The following is an 18,075-nucleotide window of genomic DNA, read 5'->3' as shown; positions in this document are numbered from 1 at the left end:
CAAGGGAAATGTAGTCCCAGCCCTACGATCGGCCTGCCTGTCGTGTCAGGTGACAGGCTGCGTCTCTCTAGGACATTCCCTCCCGCAGGAAACCGAGGCAAGCTTGAAACAACCCGAACCCACCGACAAAGAAATAACTAGGATGCTGACGTCTCCCAGGAGCCCCAACGCATAGGGTTGCCAAATTCAATTTAAGAAATATCTGGGGACTTTGGGGGTGGAGCCAGGAGACTTTGGGGGTGGATCCAGGAGACATTGGGGTGGAGCCAAGATCAAGGTTGTGACAAACATAATTGAACGCCAAAGTGAGTTCTGGCCATCACATTTAAAGGGACGGCACACCTTTTCAATGCCTTCCTTCCATAGGAAGTAATGGATAGGGGCACCTTCTTTTGGGGCTCATAGAATTGGACCCCTTGGTCCAATCGTTTTGAAACTTGAGGGATATTTTGGGGGAGACATTTCCCTCCCCTCCCCCTGCTTTCTGATGACTCTGAAGCGGGGGGAGGGCCTCCAAACCGGGGGATCCCCTGCCCCCACCTGGGGATTGGCAACCCTACCAACGCAGCTGCTGCTGAAACTTGTAGTGAAGGCGGTTGAAAGCCATACCCTTGACCAACCGGAAATGTCATTGCTCATGCATATGCGCCGGTCACCTCCCGCCTATTGGTATTCCACGGGGCTCCCCTGAAAAATTGGTTCAGCTCCAACGTCTGCCTTCCCAGACACCGAACGTCCATTGTGCAAATAGCATCAGGGCTGAAAATCAGAGGGAGGCCCAGTTCCGATTTTTCTTGACCTTGGTGCGAATTCTGATGACCCCCCCCCAACGGTTTGCTCTTAGCCTCTCTTTAGCATGGGTAAGCAGGATTGGGGTGGGGTGGGGTGGGGGTTTGCAGTGAACGGGCAACTTTCAATGGTCGTTTCGTACGTGACGATGTTTCTGAACCTGAGCAGGCTGAGCTGTCAACCCACACCTCTCTGTTGTTGTTTCTTCTCCCAACAGGTGAACATGGTTATTGGTATTCTGGTGTTTAACAAACTTGTATCCAAAGATGGAATAACAGATAAGAAACTGAAGGAACGGGCAGGGTATGCCTTCTATCAATCATAATACCTCTAAGCCAAGAGTGAAACCTGGACCTTTGAAAAGTCACAATCGATAACCGGGCCGGAGCTGAGGAATGGAGTGGTGATAAAGTGGAAAAAGGATAACTGGTAGAGAAAATAGAAACTCTCCGGGTGGGCTTTGGTTCCATTGTAGCAGAGAGGCATTGACTGCGGTGCGGTTTGGGAACGCACTCCAAATCCATCTTCTAAGACATGTCCCATCAAAGCGCACTGACCCAAATCATGCTGAACCCAGGGCCAAATGAGGAAGTGTTGCAGCGCAGCTTTGTGTGTTATGTAGGGTGGCCAGCTCTGGGATCAGAAATTCCTGGAGATTTGGAGGAGGATCCTGGAGAAGGTGAAGTCTGAATGGATCTCAGTGGGCTATAACGCCATACAGTCCACCCTTCATTTCTCCAGTGGAACTGATCTCAGTAATCTGGAGATCAGTTGGGATGCTAAGAGATCGATTCCGCACCCTCCCTTCCCTGGATATTGGCTATCATAAGAACACAGGAGAAGCCATTTTGGATCAGGCCAACAGCCAATCCAGTCCAACACTGTGTCACACAGAGGCCAAAAAAAACCCCCAGGTGCCATCAGGAGGTCCACCCGTGGGGCCAGACCATAAGAGAAGCCATGTTGAATTATTTATTTATATTTTATTTTATTTATATCCCGCCCTCCCCTAACAGGTCCAGCGTACATCCAGGCATCCAGTACAACACTCTGTGTCACACATAAGAACCTAAGAGAAGCCATGTTGGATCAGGCCAATGGCCCATCCAATCCAACACTCTGTGTCACACATAAGAACCTAAGAGAAGCCATGTTGGATCAGGCCAATGGCCCCTCCAGTCCAACACTCTGTGTCACATAAGAACATAAGAGAAGCCATGTTGGATCAGGCCAATGGCCCATCCAGTCCAACACTCTGTGTCACACAGAAGAACATAAGAAAAGCCATGTTGGATCAGGCCAATGGCCCCTCCAGTCCAACACTCTGCGTCACATAAGAACACAAGAGAAGCCATGTTGGATCAGGCCAATGGCCCATCCAGTCCAACACTCTGTGTCACACATAAGAACCTAAGAGAAGCCATGTTGGATCAGGCCAATGGCCCCTCCAGTTCAACACTCTGTGTCACACAGTGGCCAAAAAAACAGGTGCCATCAGGAGGTCCATCAGTGGGACCAGGACACCAGAAGCCCTCACCCTGTTGCCCATCCCAAGCACCAAGAATACAGAGCATCACTTGTCCCTGATGGAGAGTTCTATCAATATGCTGTGGCTAATAGCCACCGATGGACCCCTGCTCCAGATGTTGATCCAATCCCTTCTTGAAGCCATCTGTGCATGCAGCTGCCACCACCTCCTGTGGCAGTAAAGATAAAGATGCAGCTACCCTAAAACACATAAGATGAGGTGGGGGGTTCCAGTGTTATCTGTCAAATGAGTGTATGGTTGAGGGTCACCAAGCTTCCCCCAGGAGGCTACAGAACAGTGGTGGGATGAGCCAAAATCACTCCTTCCCCTCTTATGTGATCTCTCTCATACATAGAGCAATTCCTCACCGAAGAGATAAGGGGAACTCTCTGCCCATTCCTTTCAGTTGGCACCTTCCCCTTGCTACATCCCACTGCGTCCTCAAGGATTCCTCCAGCCCTTTGGGGAAAGGAATGCAGTGGGTTGTAAGAAGGAGGGAAACACTGGGAAGATCCATTCTGTTAACTCCTCCCATTCATGGGATCCAACCTGTAACGAGGACAAAAAGGCAGATAAAAGGATCCTAATTACTGGCCATCTAAAATTGATTCCCTTTTATGGAGTTCAGCCGAGGAGCAAAGTGATCACACGAACACACGTGGAGCTAATTGATATTCAATCAGACCATTGATCCATCAAGGTCAACATTGTCTACTCGGACTGGCAGCAGCTCTCTAGGGTCACTGGTTGAGGCCATTCACATCACCTACTGTCATAAAATCATAGAGTTGGAAGGAACCCCCAGGGCCATCTAGTCCAGCACCCTGCACAATGCAGGAAATCCACAAATACCTCCCCCTAAATTCACAGGATCCGCATTGCTGTCAGATGGCCATCTAGCCTCTGCTCAAAAACCTCCAAGGAAGGAGAGCCTATCACCTCCTAAGGAAGCCTGTTCCACTGAGGGACCACTCTAACTATCAGGAGGTTCTTCTTAATGTTGAGCCGGAGAATTCTTTTGATTTAATTTCAACCCATTGGTTCTGGTCCTACCTTCTGGGGTCACAGAAAACAATTCCACACCCTCCTCTATAGGACAGCCCTTCAAGTACTTGAAGATGGTGATCATATCACCTCTCAGCCGCCTCCTCTTCAGGCTAAACATAACCAGCTCCCTTAACCTTTCTTCAAAGGACTTGGTCTCCAGGCCATCTTCATCACCCTCCTCTGGACCTATGTCCTTCTTAAAATGGGGTGCCCAAAACTGAGCACAGTACTCCAGGTGAGGTCTTACCAGAGCTGAGTAAAGTCTTACCAGAGCAGAGCAGTCTTACCAGAATCTTACCGGAGCATAGTCTTACCACATCAGAGCCGGGTCTCCAGCTGAGGCCTTCACATCACCTACTATATGGTTCTTCTAACTGGAGATGTTTTGCTTGCCAAGTGGATTGCCCCAGTTTACAGATAAAAGGATTTAGGTGTTGTGAAAGATCTCCATATGAAAGCCTGGAGAACTGCTGCCATTCTGAGAAGACAATATGGACCATTGATGGACCGTTGGTCTATATCCGTGAATGACAGTTTCATGTACCGTTCCTGCAATTAGTTTTGGAATTTCCCCATGTTCTATTAGGCAGGTGAAGTGGTAGTTAGAGCATACCCATCCGCTAGAACGATGGCCGAAGAGAATGGAGGAAATCTGTGCATTCCTTTTCTTTACCTCTGCATGTTCCGCAGAGCACATTAATCCTACGTCACACCGCATGGTGACAGAAGCGTTTTATTGGGAGTTATTCTCTTGAACTCAAACACGGCCAAGTGTTTATATACAACTTAGCTCTGGCTGGTTATCGATTGTGTCCAAGCATGCTTTGAAAATGAAAACGCCACGGGGGCAAAGCAAGAAAAATTGTGGGATGTTGCTTCTTGTATCTCTTCTTTCCTTTCATTTCTTTGCTTGCGTGTAATTTTTTTTTTTAAAGTGTTCTCCATGTTGAGTGACTCTGCTTATCTCGTTTGCCTGTTTTGAGATGTACCGTTTGTTGACAATGCAGAGGCTCTTGGGAAAGCTGTGTCCGTTAAGGTCTTCGATGTGGTTGTGTTTTGACCTGGGGTGTTTGGAACTCTGTTGGAAAGAAAACACACACACACACACAAATATTTGGATGCAATTGAGTTGGCAAAATTTAAGGGGGGGTGAGAATGGAATGCGATTATAGAGTCCCCCCCTTTGCAATAATCAGAAGTATGATTTGCAAGACAGGAAGAGGCTGATGGCTTAAATATATCAAATGTCCCCAAATGAATACCTGCAAAAGAATGTAGAGAAGCCACGTTGGATCAGGCCAATGGCCCACCCGGTCCAACACTCTGTGTCACATAAGAGAAGCCATGTTGGATCAGGTCAATGGCCCATGCAGTCCAACACTCTGTGTCACACATAAGAACATAAGAGAAGCCCTGTTGGTTCAGACCAATGGCCCATCCAGTCCAATAATCTGTGTCACAGAAGAACATAAGAGAAGGCATGTTGGATCAGGCCAATGGTCCATCCAGTCCAACACTCTGTGTCACATAAGAGAAGCCATGTTGGATCAGGCCAATGGTCCCTCCAGTCCAACAATCTGTGCCACATAAGAACATAAGAGAAGCCATGTTGGATCAGGCCAATGGCCCATTCAGTCCAACATTCTGTGTCACATAAGAACATAAGAGAAGCCCTGTCAGATCAGGCTAATGGGCCATCCAGTCTAAATCTCTGTGTCCGACTGTGGCCAAATCCCAGATGCCTTCTCAGCATGAAATACGATGGTGCGTATCTAGCCACCCATGGATTCTACAGAGTTGAGCTTTCAGGCTTCCCCGCTGAAGCCCCTGACATTTTAATCTGGGGAGTCAGCCAAGGGTGTCAACCTCCAGGTGGGGCCTGGAGATCTCCCAGAATAACAACTGATTTCCAGGCTACAGAGAGCAGCTCCCCTGGAGACAATGGATGCTTTGGAGGGTGAACTCTGTGGCCTTATACTCAAATGAGTCCTTCCACTGCTCAAGCCCCACCCTCCTCAGCTGTGCCCCCATATCTCCAGGAATTTCCCAGCAGCCCTAGGGTCAGCACAGGGTACAAAACAAGGGTGTTCAGAGGCAAGGAGGTACTAGACTATTGGTCTGATCTGGCAACGCTCTTCTTATGTTCTTCCTTTGTTTGTAATATTTTAATGCTGCGTTTCCACCCAAGGTCCATATATATATTAAAAACATTAATACACTTAAGCGACTAAAATTGCATTTGAAGGCATCAAACAACACTTGAAGGAGGCTCAGTAACTGTTATTGTCGTTTGCCACCCTTCAGATGGTGGTAACCGTCAAAATAGGGCCTCCCCAAACTGACTGGAGTCTATGGATAGCTTCATATATACAGGGCTTTTTTTGTAGCAGGAACTCCTTTGCATATTAGGCCACACACCCCTGATGTAGCCAATCCTCCTGTAGCTTAGAGTAGGCCCTGTATGAAGAGCCCTGGAAGCTCTTGGAGGATTGGCTGCATCTTGGAGGATTGGCTACATAAAGCCTTTTATGGCCGAGGACCTGCCTACCTGAGGGACCGTTTGTTCCCACAGAGGGGACTGAGATGGGGAACTCAGCATCACTTAGTGATCCCCAGGCCGAGAGAGGCGAGACTGATAGCTACCAGGGATCGCGCCTTCTCAGTAGCAGCCCCCCTACCTGTAGAAGCAGCTGCCAGAAGAGGTCAGGGCCTTGTGGGACCTCACTCAGTTCCGCAAAGCCTGTAAGACCATACTTTTCCGGCTTGCTTTCAGCTGACCCTTGAGACCTACAATGGAGAGCCAGTTTGGTGTAGTGGTTAAGTGTGCGGACTCTTCTCTGGGAGAACCGGGTTTGATTCCCCCCTCCTCCACTCACACCTGCTGGCATGGCCTTGGGTCAGCCATAGCTCTGGCAGAGGTTGTCCTTGACAGGGCAGCTGCTGTGAGAGCCCTCTCCAGCCCCACCCACCTCACAGGGTGCCTGTTGTGGGGGAGGAAGGTAAAGGAGATTGTGAGCCACTCTGAGACTCTTCGGAGTGGAGGGCGGAATATAAATCCAATATCTTCATCTACCTCACAGGGTATCTGTTGTGGCGGAGGAAGATAAAGGAGATTTTGAGCCACTCTGAGACTCTTCGAAGTGGAGGGCGGGATATAAATCCAATATCCAAAGAGTCTCAGAGCGGCTCACAATCTCCTTTATCTTCCTCCCCCACAACAGACACCCTGTGAGGTAGTTGAAGGTATTGAATTTATATCCCGCCCTCCACTCCGAAGAGTCTCAGAGCGGCTCACAATCTCCTTGGATCAGGCCAATGGCCCCTCCAGTCCAACACTCTGTGTCACAGAAGAACATAAGAGAAGCCATGTTAGATCAGGCCAACGGCCCATCCAGTCCAACACTCTGTGTCACATAAGAACCTAAGAGAAGCCATGTTGGATCAGGCCAATGGTCCATCCAGTCCAACACTCTGTGTCACATAAGAACATAAGAGAAGCCCTGTTGGATCAGGCCAATGGCCCATCCAGTCCAACACTCTGTGTCACATAAGAACCTAAGAGAAGCCATGTTGGATCAGGCCAGTGGCCCCTCCAGTGCAACACTCTGTGTCACAGAAGAACATAAGAGAAGCCGTGTTGGATCAGGCCAATGACCCCAGCAGTCCAACACTTTCCTTCAGGCCTAGAGATGGTTTTGTGCCTGGGACGATTTTTTGAAAAAATGGCCATCCCTGCTTCTTTGACTCAGTAGTACTCATCTCTATTTTGGCTCTTCCTTCTGAGAGTCAAGCCCGTGATGTTTTTGTTTCTGTCTTTTGTGTTTCCTCATGCTGAATTTGTCCTGTATAATACAATTTTTTTTCCAATGTTATTTGGGTGCTGATAGATCAACGTTCTATCATATATGCAACTGCTCCCCCAAGGGACAGTAGGGCATAGTGGTTAGAGTAGGACTGAGAAAACCCTGGCTCAAATCCCCTTTCAGACATAAAAAAGATCCATGGGTAGCCTTGAGCTAGCCACATTCTCTCTGCTTAATTGACCTCCCACAGTTGTTATGCGGATAAAATCCATAAAAAAAATCCATAAATGGTATATTAAAATGAACAATATCCAGGGGTGGAATTCTAGCAGGAACTCATTTGCATATTAGGTCACACCCACCTGATGTAGCCAATCCTCCAAGAGCTTACAAAAAAAGAGGGTTGTAAGCTCTTGGAGGACTGGCTACATCAGGGGTGCGTGGCCTAATATGCAAAGGAGCTCCTGCTAGAATTCTACCTCTCACAATATCCATACATGAAGATAGTTTCAGAAGGTTGCCATGTTGGTCTTCAATGGAATAGTTAGATTTCAGTCCAGTAGCAACTCAGAATCCAACAAGATTTTCAGGGTATAAACTGGGGTGGCCAAACATGCTTAACATAAGAGCCACATAGAATAAACATCTGATGTATGAGAGAAGGAAGGAAGGAAGGAAGGAAGGAAGGAAGGAAGGAAGGAAGGAAGGAAGGAAGGAAGGAAGGAAGGAAGGAAGGAAGGAAGGAAGGGAGGGAGGGAGGGAGGGAGGGAGGGGAGGAAGGAAGTGGAGGAAGGAAGGAAGGAAGTGGAGGAAGGAAGGAAGTGGAGGAATGGGGAATCAAATCCAGTTCTCCCAGATAAGAGTCCGCACACTTAACCACTACACCAAACTGGCTCTCTTATCCAAACTAGCCTTATCCTCCATGAATGTATCTAATCCCCAGACAGTAGATGATGTGAAAGACCTTAGCTTGAGACCTTGGAGAGTCACTGTCATTCTGTGTCGACAACAGACCAAGGGTCTTGTTCAGTAGAAAGGCAGCTTCACATGTCCATGTGCCCCATCATCTTTCCTGGTCTGGCTCCAAAGAATGGGGAGTGGGGTTGATGGCAGAGAAGAGTTCTCTTTCCTTCTCCCACAAGGCCTTTTGAATATAACCAGTATCCTCCCAATTCGTTTTATATGTGAATGACGCTGGAAGGTGAACGAAGGTGGATGCGCTATAACGAGTGGCCAAACTTGCTTAACATAAGAGCTGCATAGAATAAATGTCAGATGTTTGAGAGCTGGGAGGGAAGGAAGGAAAATGCAATTTTAACTTGAAAGGCACTCTCCAAGCCCCTAGGTGGCTTGGCCTGGAGAAGTGATTTAAAGAGATAAATGCCTTCTCCAAGCCGCCTGATGGGGAGGTGGGGGCTTTGAGAGCCACACAATATGTGTGCAAAATCTGTGAGCCACAGCTTGGCCACCCCTGGTATAAGCTTTTGAGGGTCAAAACTGTCTTTGTCAGGGACAAGCTTGTATTTTCATGGTATAAGCTCTGGGGATTTCGAGGTAAGATTTTCGTGGTATGAGCGTTTGAGGTCAGAAGCTCGCATCTGAAGAAGAGAGCATTGAACCTTGAAAGCCCATCCCCCCAAAAAAATCTTGTTGGCCTCTAAGGTGCTAATGGACTTGAATCTAAAAATTCATACCGCAGCAGATATTCAAAATCGATTGAGCGGTCTGGGACCGATGTATTTACGGGACCGCCTCCTCCACTATGTCCTTGGAAGGGCACTGTGCTCTAGTAGTCAAAATCTGCTGGTGATATCTGGCCCAAAAGAGGTCCGGCTGTCCTCAATAAGGGCCAGGGCTTTTTCAGTGCTGGCCCCGACTTGGTGGAACGCTCTGCCAGAAGACATCAGGGCCCTGCGGGGTCTCTTACAGTTTCGCAGGGCCTGTAAGGCCAACCCTATGTATAAGGACAGCGACGGTTGCCATGCTGGCACCTTCTCCTCTCCACTCCCTCTTGGGGGGATCCCCCCTACCCCTGACGTGATGTAATAACTAAGAGCACTTTAAAGATGCCATCAGGGTCTGTAAATTTTAATGTAATTGATTTTATAGATGCGTGTTTTTTTACTGTTATACATCGTTCTGAGGCTGGCACTAGCTGGGATAGGGTGATTAATCAAATGCAATTGATAATAATAATAATAATAATCATAATAATGTGAGGACACGGAAGACTGGACAGATATAGAAAGAAATCTAAAAACGAATCTTAGTGAGAAAATTCACTCATCCCAACTTAATGCACAAAGAACAACTAACACACGGAAGGCAAGGCTGGATCAATGGACCCAATCCCCCCCACACCCAATGCATGTCCATTGTTACACAGCCGAAGCAGGGCTCGAGAAGAGCCACGCCGTTGAAAAGGGGGAATGACTCTGGAGTGACGATTTGTGATGTCACAGCCCCAGCAGCTTCCAGTGGCCTATTTTCTTTCCCAACATGGTTCCATCTAATCCCAGCAACACCGATGCATCTCTAGACCTTTTGGGGGAGACGGGTGGTGGCTTTGGGTTCCCCCCACACCCAGAACGATGCAGCTAAGAGTGTTTATTCCCCCCCCCCCCTTCCCTGTTATTTTCTTTCTCTTCTCAAGCTCCGGGTGCTTGGTTGGAATTTTTATTTTCTTTCTAGTTTCCCTTATTCTTTTTTGAAATTCAGTTAAATATTCTTGTCCCCTTCCTCTCTTCCTTCCTTCCTTCTTTTTCTTCTTTTTTTTTTTTTTTTGGTTCCCCCGCTCCCTTTCCGTTGTGTTCACGAGCAAAGTGTTTTATTTCGTTTCCGTCTTTTAATTTCAATTGCAGTCAGCTGCCAGTGCCTCTTTACGGCATCACGCTCAAATGTGCCAAGTGCGGAGTGGTTTCTTCCGCTGAAGTTTCGGCCACAGCCACCAGTAACGCCATGTTAGTTCCTCTAATTTCAACTTCTTTTCTTTCTCCTTTTTAAAAAATTATTTCTCTCTCTCTCTCCTTTTTCAAATTTCAAATCTCCTCTTTCATTCTTCCTTTCTGCACCTGGTTTGGTTTTTCTCTTCCCCACCCCCTCTGTCAGTGCTTCTGCCTCTCTTGTTCTCTTCCTTGGGCCAACAAGACCTCCTAAGATGCCCTACCACATTATTACGTTAAGCTTATATTACGTTAAGCTTAACGTAACTAACACGTGGAGGGCACAACTAACACACGGAGGACAAGGCTGGACTTTGAAGTCTGGACTTTCCCAGAATTCCCAGCATGGTCATGGTTCAGAGCGGTGGACTGTAATCTGGAGAACTGGGTTCAATTCCCCGCTCCCCCTTCACATGAGGCCTGCTAGGTGAAGATATTGGATTTATATCCCGCCCTCCACTCCGAAGAGTCTCAGAGCGGCTCACAATCTCCTTTACCTTCCTCCCCCACAACAGACACCCCGTGAGGTAGATGAAGATGTTGGATTTATATCCCGCCCTCCACTCCGAAGAGTCTCAGAGCGGCTCACAATCTCCTTTACCTTCCTCCCCCACCACAGACACCCTGTGAGGTAGATGAAGATATTGGATTTATATCCTGCCCTCCACTCCGAAGAGTCTCAGAGCGGCTCACAATCTCCTTTAACCCCCCCCCCCCCACAACAGACACCCTGTGAAGTAGATGAAGATATTGGATTTATATCCTGCCCTCCACTCCGAAGAGTCTCAGAGTGGCTCGCAATCTCCTTTACCTTCCTCCCCCACAACAGACACCCTGTGAGGTAGATGAAGATATGGGATTTATATCCTGCCCTCCACTCCGAAGAGTCTCAGAGTGGCTCGCAATCTCCTTTACCTTCCTCCCCCACAACAGACACCCTGTGAGGTAGATGAAGATATGGGATTTATATCCTGCCCTCCACTCCGAAGAGTCTCAGAGTGGCTCGCAATCTCCTTTAACCCCCCCCCCCCCCACAACAGACACCCTGTGAAGTAGATGAAGATATTGGATTTATATCCTGCCCTCCACTCCGAAGAGTCTCAGAGTGGCTCGCAATCTCCTTTACACCCCCCCCCCAACAACAGACACCCTGTGAGGTAGATGAAGATATTGGATTTATATCCCGCCCTCCACTCCGAAGAGTCTCAGAGTGGCTCACAATCTCCTTTACTTTCCTCCCCCACAACAGACACCCTGTGAGGTAGATGAAGATATTGGATCTATATCCCGCCCTCCACTCCGAAGAGTCTCAGAGTGGCCCACAATCTCCTTTACCTTCCTCCCCCACAACAGACAGCCTGTGAGGTGGGTGAGGCTGGAGAGGGCTCTCACAGCAGCTGTCCTTTCAAGGGCAACCTCTGCCAGAGCTAAGGCCTTTCCTCCCCCCTAAAAAGATTCTCCTCCAGATGACCCCTTCTCTCCCTGCCCCCCACACACTTAGCCCTAGTTTCCATCTGCTAAGCTGCTGAGCATTAGTGAGCATGGGAAATCTTTTTCCATAAGCAGGCAAATGGGTACCCTATATATAAACGAGGGAGGGATCTGGCACTTACATCAAAGGGGGGGGGGACTAGGTCTGATTCCCCACTTTTCAACACGGCCCTGCTGATGTGACCTTGGGTCAGCCACAAGTTCTCTCAGAGCTGTTCTGCTCAAGAGCAGTTTCCGTCAGAGCTCTCTCAGTCCCACCTGCCTTACAAGGCGTCTGTTGTGGGGAGGGGAAGGGAAACGAGATTGTAAGCCACTCCGAGACTCCTTCAGGTAGGGAAGGGCAGGGTATACATCCAATCCAATCTCTTCTCTTCTTCTTCATCATCTCTTGTCTTGAAAACCATATGAGGTCGCCATAAGTGGACTGCAACGGGATGGCGCTTTCTGCCAGCGAACAAGTAGTGCAATCTTAAACAGAGTCCATTGAAGTCAATGAGATTAGAAAGATGTGGCTCCTCTTTGGATCGCCTGACAGGATTGCTTCTTAGAATAGGAGCTTGGATCTATTCCTGTAAGTGAATGGGCTGGGGAATCCCTGTTACACCGGTGAAAGTTGCCTTGCGTTAATTGAAGCCAGTCTTTAGACCCAACCCATCTTTTATCCTCTGGTGCCTCCACCCAATAACATTCAAGGTTTCGCACCAGCCTAGCCTCAAAAAAGGAAGCCATGGCCCTCAGTTTACAGGGGGAAGGGCTCAGAGGCGAAGCGTATGCTCGGAATGCAGACGGTCCCAGGTTCAATCCCTGGCAACTCCAGCTAAAAGAACCAGGCAGTGGGTGATGTGAAAGACCTCTGCCTGAGGCCCTGGAGGCCTATGGAGATGGACTCTGTCTTGGTGTTAGAGCATCTGCTTGGAATGCAGAAGGTCCCAGGTTCAATCCCTGGCAACTCCAGCTAAAAGAACCAGGCAGTGGGTGATGTGAAAGACCTCTGCCTGAGGCCCTGGAGGTCTATGGAGATGGACTCTGTCTTGGTGTTAGAGCATCTGCTTGGAATGCAGAAGGTCCCAGGTTCAATCCCTGGCAACTCCAGCTAAAAGAACCAGGCAGTGGGTGATGTGAAAGACCTCTGCCTGAGGCCCTGGAGGTCTATGGAGATGGACTATGCCTTGATGTTAGAACATCTGCTTGGGATGCAGAAGGTCCCAGGAGAGCCAGTTTGGTGTAGTGGTTAAGTGTGCGGACTCTTATCTGGGAGAACCGGGTTTGATTCCCCACTCCTCCACTTGCACCTGCTAGCATGGCCTTGGGTCAGCCATAGCTCTGGCAGAGGTTGTCCTTGAAAGGGTAGCTGCTGTGAGAGCCCTCTCCAGCCCCACCCACCTCACAGGGTGTCTGTTGTGGGGGAGGAAGGGAAAGGAGATTGTGAGCCGCTCTGAGACTCTTCGGAGTGGAAGGCGGGATAGAAATCCAATATCTTCTTCTTCTTCAATCCCAGGCATCTCGAATTAAAACGACCAGGCAGGAGGGGATATGTAAAAGCTCAGCCTAAGGCCCTGGAGATCTACTGCCAGTCTGAGTAGGCGATACTGACCTTGACGGACCAAGCATGATTCAGTATAAGACAGGATCCCAGGTGACGTGTGGGAAGACCTGACCAATGTTGTTAATGAAAGGACTTTTTGGAGGACATTAATGCATAAAGTCACCATAAGTTGGAAGCAACTTGATGAACGCTTAACACACCAACCTAAGTTCTGCATTAGTCATCTACAGCAGGGGTGGCCAACGGAAGCTCTCCAGATGTTTTTTGCCTACAATTCCCATCAGCCCCAGCCAGCATGGCCAATGGCTGGGGCTGATGGGAGTTGTAGGCAAAAAACATCTGGAGAGCTACCGTTGGCCACCCCTGATCTACTGGATGCCAATGAATAAGTCTGGACATACTTGAGAGCCAGTTTGGTATAGTGGTTAAGTGTGTGGACTCTAATCTGGGAGAACCAGGTTTAATTCCCCAATCCTTCACATGCACCTGTTGAGTGACCTTGGGTTCTTGAAAGAGCTTCTCTCTCAAGAGCAGTTCTCAAAAGAGCTCTCTGAGCCCCACCTATCTCACAGAGTGTCTGTTGCGGGGAGAGGAAGAAAAGGAGATTGTAAGCTGCTCAGAGACTCTGAGTGAAAGCAAAGGATAAATCCAATCTCCTCCTCCTTCTTCTCCTCCTCCTCTTCTTCTTCTCCTCCTCCTTCTCCTTCTTCCCTACTTTGACTTCTGTGCAGAGACTTCAAAATAGTTATACTAATCATGACCTCAGTCAGCTCTCAGCCTACTGAAGCCCCAGCAATTGGCATTAGTTCAATAGTTTGCCTCTGGCAAGAACCCCAGACTGTGGGATGGGGCACCGATAGCACATGGAATACCCAAGCTACTCATCTCATGCTGTGCAGAGGTTTAAAGAGGGGCACATGTCAACTCGTGAACAGTGGTTTGCCCTCTGCAAACTCTCCCCTGGAATCTTTACAGGGATCTTGAGGTGCATATCATAGAGACAGAATGTCCCATCCAAAGCTCCCTTACCCCCCTTTACCACAGTGCTTCAGAAATTATTCTTTCCCTGCATCTGAGAAGCCCAGGAAGCAAGCATCCTCTTTCATACCTTGAACACACAAAGCTGCCTTCGACCCAGGGGTGGAATCCTAGCAGGAGCTCCTTTGCATATTAGGCCACACACTCCCAATGTAGCCAATCTTCCAAGAGCTTACAAGGCTCTTTTTTTGTAAGCTCTTGGTGGATTGGCTACATCAGGGGTTCGTGGCCTAATATGCAAAGGAGCTCCTGCTAGGATTCCATCCCTGCTTCTACCAAATCAGACCTTTGGTCCATCAGTGTTGGCATGGTCTGCTAATATTTGCAGTGGCTCTCCAGGGTCTCAGGCTGAATTCTTTCACATCACCATTAACTGGAGATGCCTGGGATTGAACCTGGGATCTTCTGCATGCCAAGTGAAGACTCTTCCGCTGAGCCACAGCTTTTACCAGTCATGATGCTGCCTTATATGGAATCAGACCTTTGGTCCATCAAAGCCAGTGCTCAGGCTGGCAGCAGCTTCCAGGGAAGTGGAGGCCTTTCATCTTTCACATCGCCTGCTGCCTGGAGTTGTTGTGGATTGAACCTGGGACCTTCTGCATGCCAAGCAGATGCTCTTCCACTGAGCCATGGCCCCTCCCCAATACATGAAGTTGCCTTATACTGAATCAGACCAGGGGTGGAATTCTGCTAGAGCTCCTTTGCAGCTCCTACCCCTGATGTAGCCAATCCTTCAAGAACTTATAAGGCTCTTTTTTTGTAAGCTCTTGGAGGATTGGCTACATCAGGGTTGTGTGGCCTCATATGCAAAGGAGCTCTTGCTATAATTCCACCCCCTGAATCAGACCATCTGTCCAGCAAGGTTAGTGTGGTCTGCTCAGACTGTCAGGTGTTCTGCAAGGTCTCAGGTTGAGGTCTTTCACATCACCTCCTACCTGATCCTTCAACTGGAGATGCAGGGGATTGAACCTGGGACCTTCTGTATGCCAAGCAGATCCTCTGCCACTGAGCCATGGTCCATCTCCATAGGTCTCCAGGGCCTCAGGAAGAGGTCTTTCCCATCACGTACTGCTTGGTCTTTTTAAAGAGGAGATGCAGGGAACCTGGGACCTTCTGTATGCCAAGCAGATGCTCTGCCACTGAGCCATGGTCCATCTCCATAGGTCTCCAGGGCCTCAAGCAGAGGTCTGTCCCATCACGTACTGCTTGGCCCTTTCTAACTGGAGATGCAGGGGATGGAACCTGGGACCTTCTGCATGCCAAGCAGATGCTCTGCCACTGAGCCATGGTCCATCTCCATAGGTTTCCAGGGCCTCAGGCAGAGGTCTTTCCCTTCACGTACTGCTTGGTCTTTTTTAACTGGAGATGCAGGGGATGAAACCTGGGGCCTTCTGTACATCGAGCAGATGCTCTGCCACTGAGCCACAGCCCCCTTGACATTACCTTTCCCTCTTGCTCTTCATATCCCTTTTCCTAACCCTGCTGCTGTTTTCCTTGAAGTGCATTAAAGATCTCTCTTTTCCTCATTGCACCTTCTGCTTCAATACTTTGCTCTTTGCTCAGGGAGGTCAGACTTCCCTCTTTCTGGCCTGCCTCCTTCTGCAGAATCCATCCTCTATTCCTCTTCTTTCCCCCCTCCCCCCGGATTATTCTCATTAGGGTTTCTTTTTAAAAAAAACTCTGTGTCCTCTTCCCCCTTTTCTAGCTCCTTTCCTGTAATCGCCTCTTCTCTCCTTCTCTCCCCATCCCATGCCATCTCCAGTCCTTCTCTGTATACTTGATATTTGAAAACAGACGAGGGGGGCGACCGTGGCGCCGTTCTCCCTCTGCAGATGCCCACTGCAAAAAAGAATTCCCCACTGCCGCATCGCTGGAGAGCAAAAGTGACTCGGGAAAAACCTCATACAACAAACCAGGAAAAAAGCACCATGCTCACGGTTAACAGAAGCTATGCGTTTAAATATGTTAAAGAAATTCAAAGAAGGATACAATAGTAATTTTCTCAAACATTCCAAAGGGGACAAGTCCCACCTTCACAGAAGGTAAGTACAATGCAGACTTGACAATGATGCAGACTGAGCGGTAATTGACGCCAACCTTTTTGCATGACTCGAAATCATAGGATCATAGAGTTGGAAGGGACCTCCAGGGTCATCTAGTCCAACCCTCTGCACTATGCAGGAAATTCACAAAGACCTCCCCCTAAATTCACATGATCTTCATTGCTGTCAGATGGCCATCTAGCCTCTGTTTCAAAACCTCCAAGGAAGGAGAGCCCACCACCTCCCGAGGAAGCCTGTTCCACTGAGGAACCACTCTAAACTTACAAACACCTCCCCCTAAATTCACAGGATCTTCATTGCTGTCAGATGGCCATCTAGCCTCTGTTTCAAAACCTCCAAGGAAGAAGAGCCCACCACCTCCCAAGGAGGAAGCCTGTTCCACTGAGGAACCGCTCTAATGGTCAGGAAGTTACAGAATCATAGAATTGGATGGGACCTCTAGGGTCATCTAGTCCAACCCCCTACACAAAGCAGGAAAGTCACAAACACCACCCCCTAAATTCACAGGATCCTCATCACTGTCAGATGGCCATCTAGCCTCTGTTTCAAAACCTCCAAGGAAGGAGAGCCCACCACCTCCCGAGGAAGCCTGTTCCACTGAGGAACCGCTCTAACGGTCAGAAAGTTCTTTCTGATGTTGAGCTGGAAACTCTTTTGATTTAATTTCAACCCATTGGTTCTGGTCGTACCTTCTGGGGCCACAGAAAGCAATTCCACACCCTCCTCCATAGGACAGCCCTTCAAGTACTTGAAGATGGTGATCCTATCACCTCTCAGCCGCCTCCTCTCCAGGCTAAACATGCCCAGTTCCTTCAACCTTTCCTCTAAGGACTTGGTCTCCAGACCCCTCACCATCTTCGTCGCCCTCCTCTGGACCCGTTCCAGCTTGTCTAGATCCTTCTTAAAATGTGGTGCCCAAAACTGAACACAAGACTCCAGGTGAGGTCTTAGCAAAGCAGAGAAGTGCTGGAATGTTTTCGGAAATGAGTCCTGAGGAAGCCTCTGGGAAACAGAACGTATGTGCGCAGGGACCGATTAAGAATTGGGGCCCACTGACCCTTTTCCTGTTTGACACCAGCACAGTATAAGGAATGGGAGTTCCCTTGAAACGGACTGTATTTTCATATGGACTTAAGCAAGTGTTTTGTTGTCGAATCTGCATTGTACTCACTTTATATGGAGGTGGGACTTGTCCCCTTTGGAACGTTTGAGAAAATTACAATTGTATCATTTTTTTTAAAAAAATGTATTTAATATATTTAACATATAGCTTTTGTTAACCGGGTGCATTGTGCTTTTTTCCTGGCGTCGCTGGAGAGACCATATCTTGTTCTGGATTTCCACGTGGCCTAAGACACATAAGCAAGGAGGGCTTTTCTTGTAGCAGGAACTCCTTTGCATATTAGGCCGCACCGCCCTGATGTAGCCAATCCTCCCGGAGCTTACTGTAAACCCTGTAAGAAGAGCCCTGTAAGCCGTTGGAGGATTGGCTGCATAAGAGGGATGCGGCCTAATATGCGAAGGAGTTCCTACAACCCCCCCCCCCCCAAAAAAAGCCCTGTAAGCAAGCCACGCAAGAGGAAAACGTGGATGTCTGCTCAGCCTCACAGTCCAGCATGTCCACTGATAGGATAGGGTGCCGTCCACGAGGGGGCATTGGCTCTGTGTGCCCCGCCATGGCTACAAACCACCGGTAACCCGCCATTTTGTCTTGCGGGTGATAAACAGGGAACTAACACTAGGGACACTGACTTTGTGGAAACGTTTGACAGCGATGTCATCAAACGCTGCTGGCGGGATCCGCTAGGGTTGCCATCCTCCAAGTGGG

General features: G+C 48.7%; 1 protein-coding gene across 4 annotated transcripts in view; it reads left to right on the top strand.

The window, feature by feature from the left end:
- The window catches only part of LOC132574922 (adhesion G protein-coupled receptor B1-like), a 162,641-nt gene that overhangs the window by 87,888 nt on the left and 56,678 nt on the right, over window positions 1-18,075 (top strand). For 3 of the 4 annotated variants that reach the window (XM_060243178.1, XM_060243176.1, XM_060243175.1), the window contains exon 7: window positions 1,007-1,092. In XM_060243178.1, coding sequence (XP_060099161.1) covers window positions 1,007-1,092 — 86 coding nt within the window. Of the gene's footprint in view, window positions 1-1,006; window positions 1,093-10,028; window positions 10,128-18,075 lie in introns of all 4 variants that reach the window. The other variant, XM_060243179.1, reaches the window with a different exon arrangement.

This window comes from Heteronotia binoei, chromosome 7, assembly GCF_032191835.1.
Source record: "Heteronotia binoei isolate CCM8104 ecotype False Entrance Well chromosome 7, APGP_CSIRO_Hbin_v1, whole genome shotgun sequence".
In the NCBI taxonomy this organism is placed as follows: Eukaryota; Metazoa; Chordata; class Lepidosauria; order Squamata; family Gekkonidae; genus Heteronotia; species Heteronotia binoei.
This window is presented reverse-complemented; position numbering and strand designations above follow the sequence as displayed.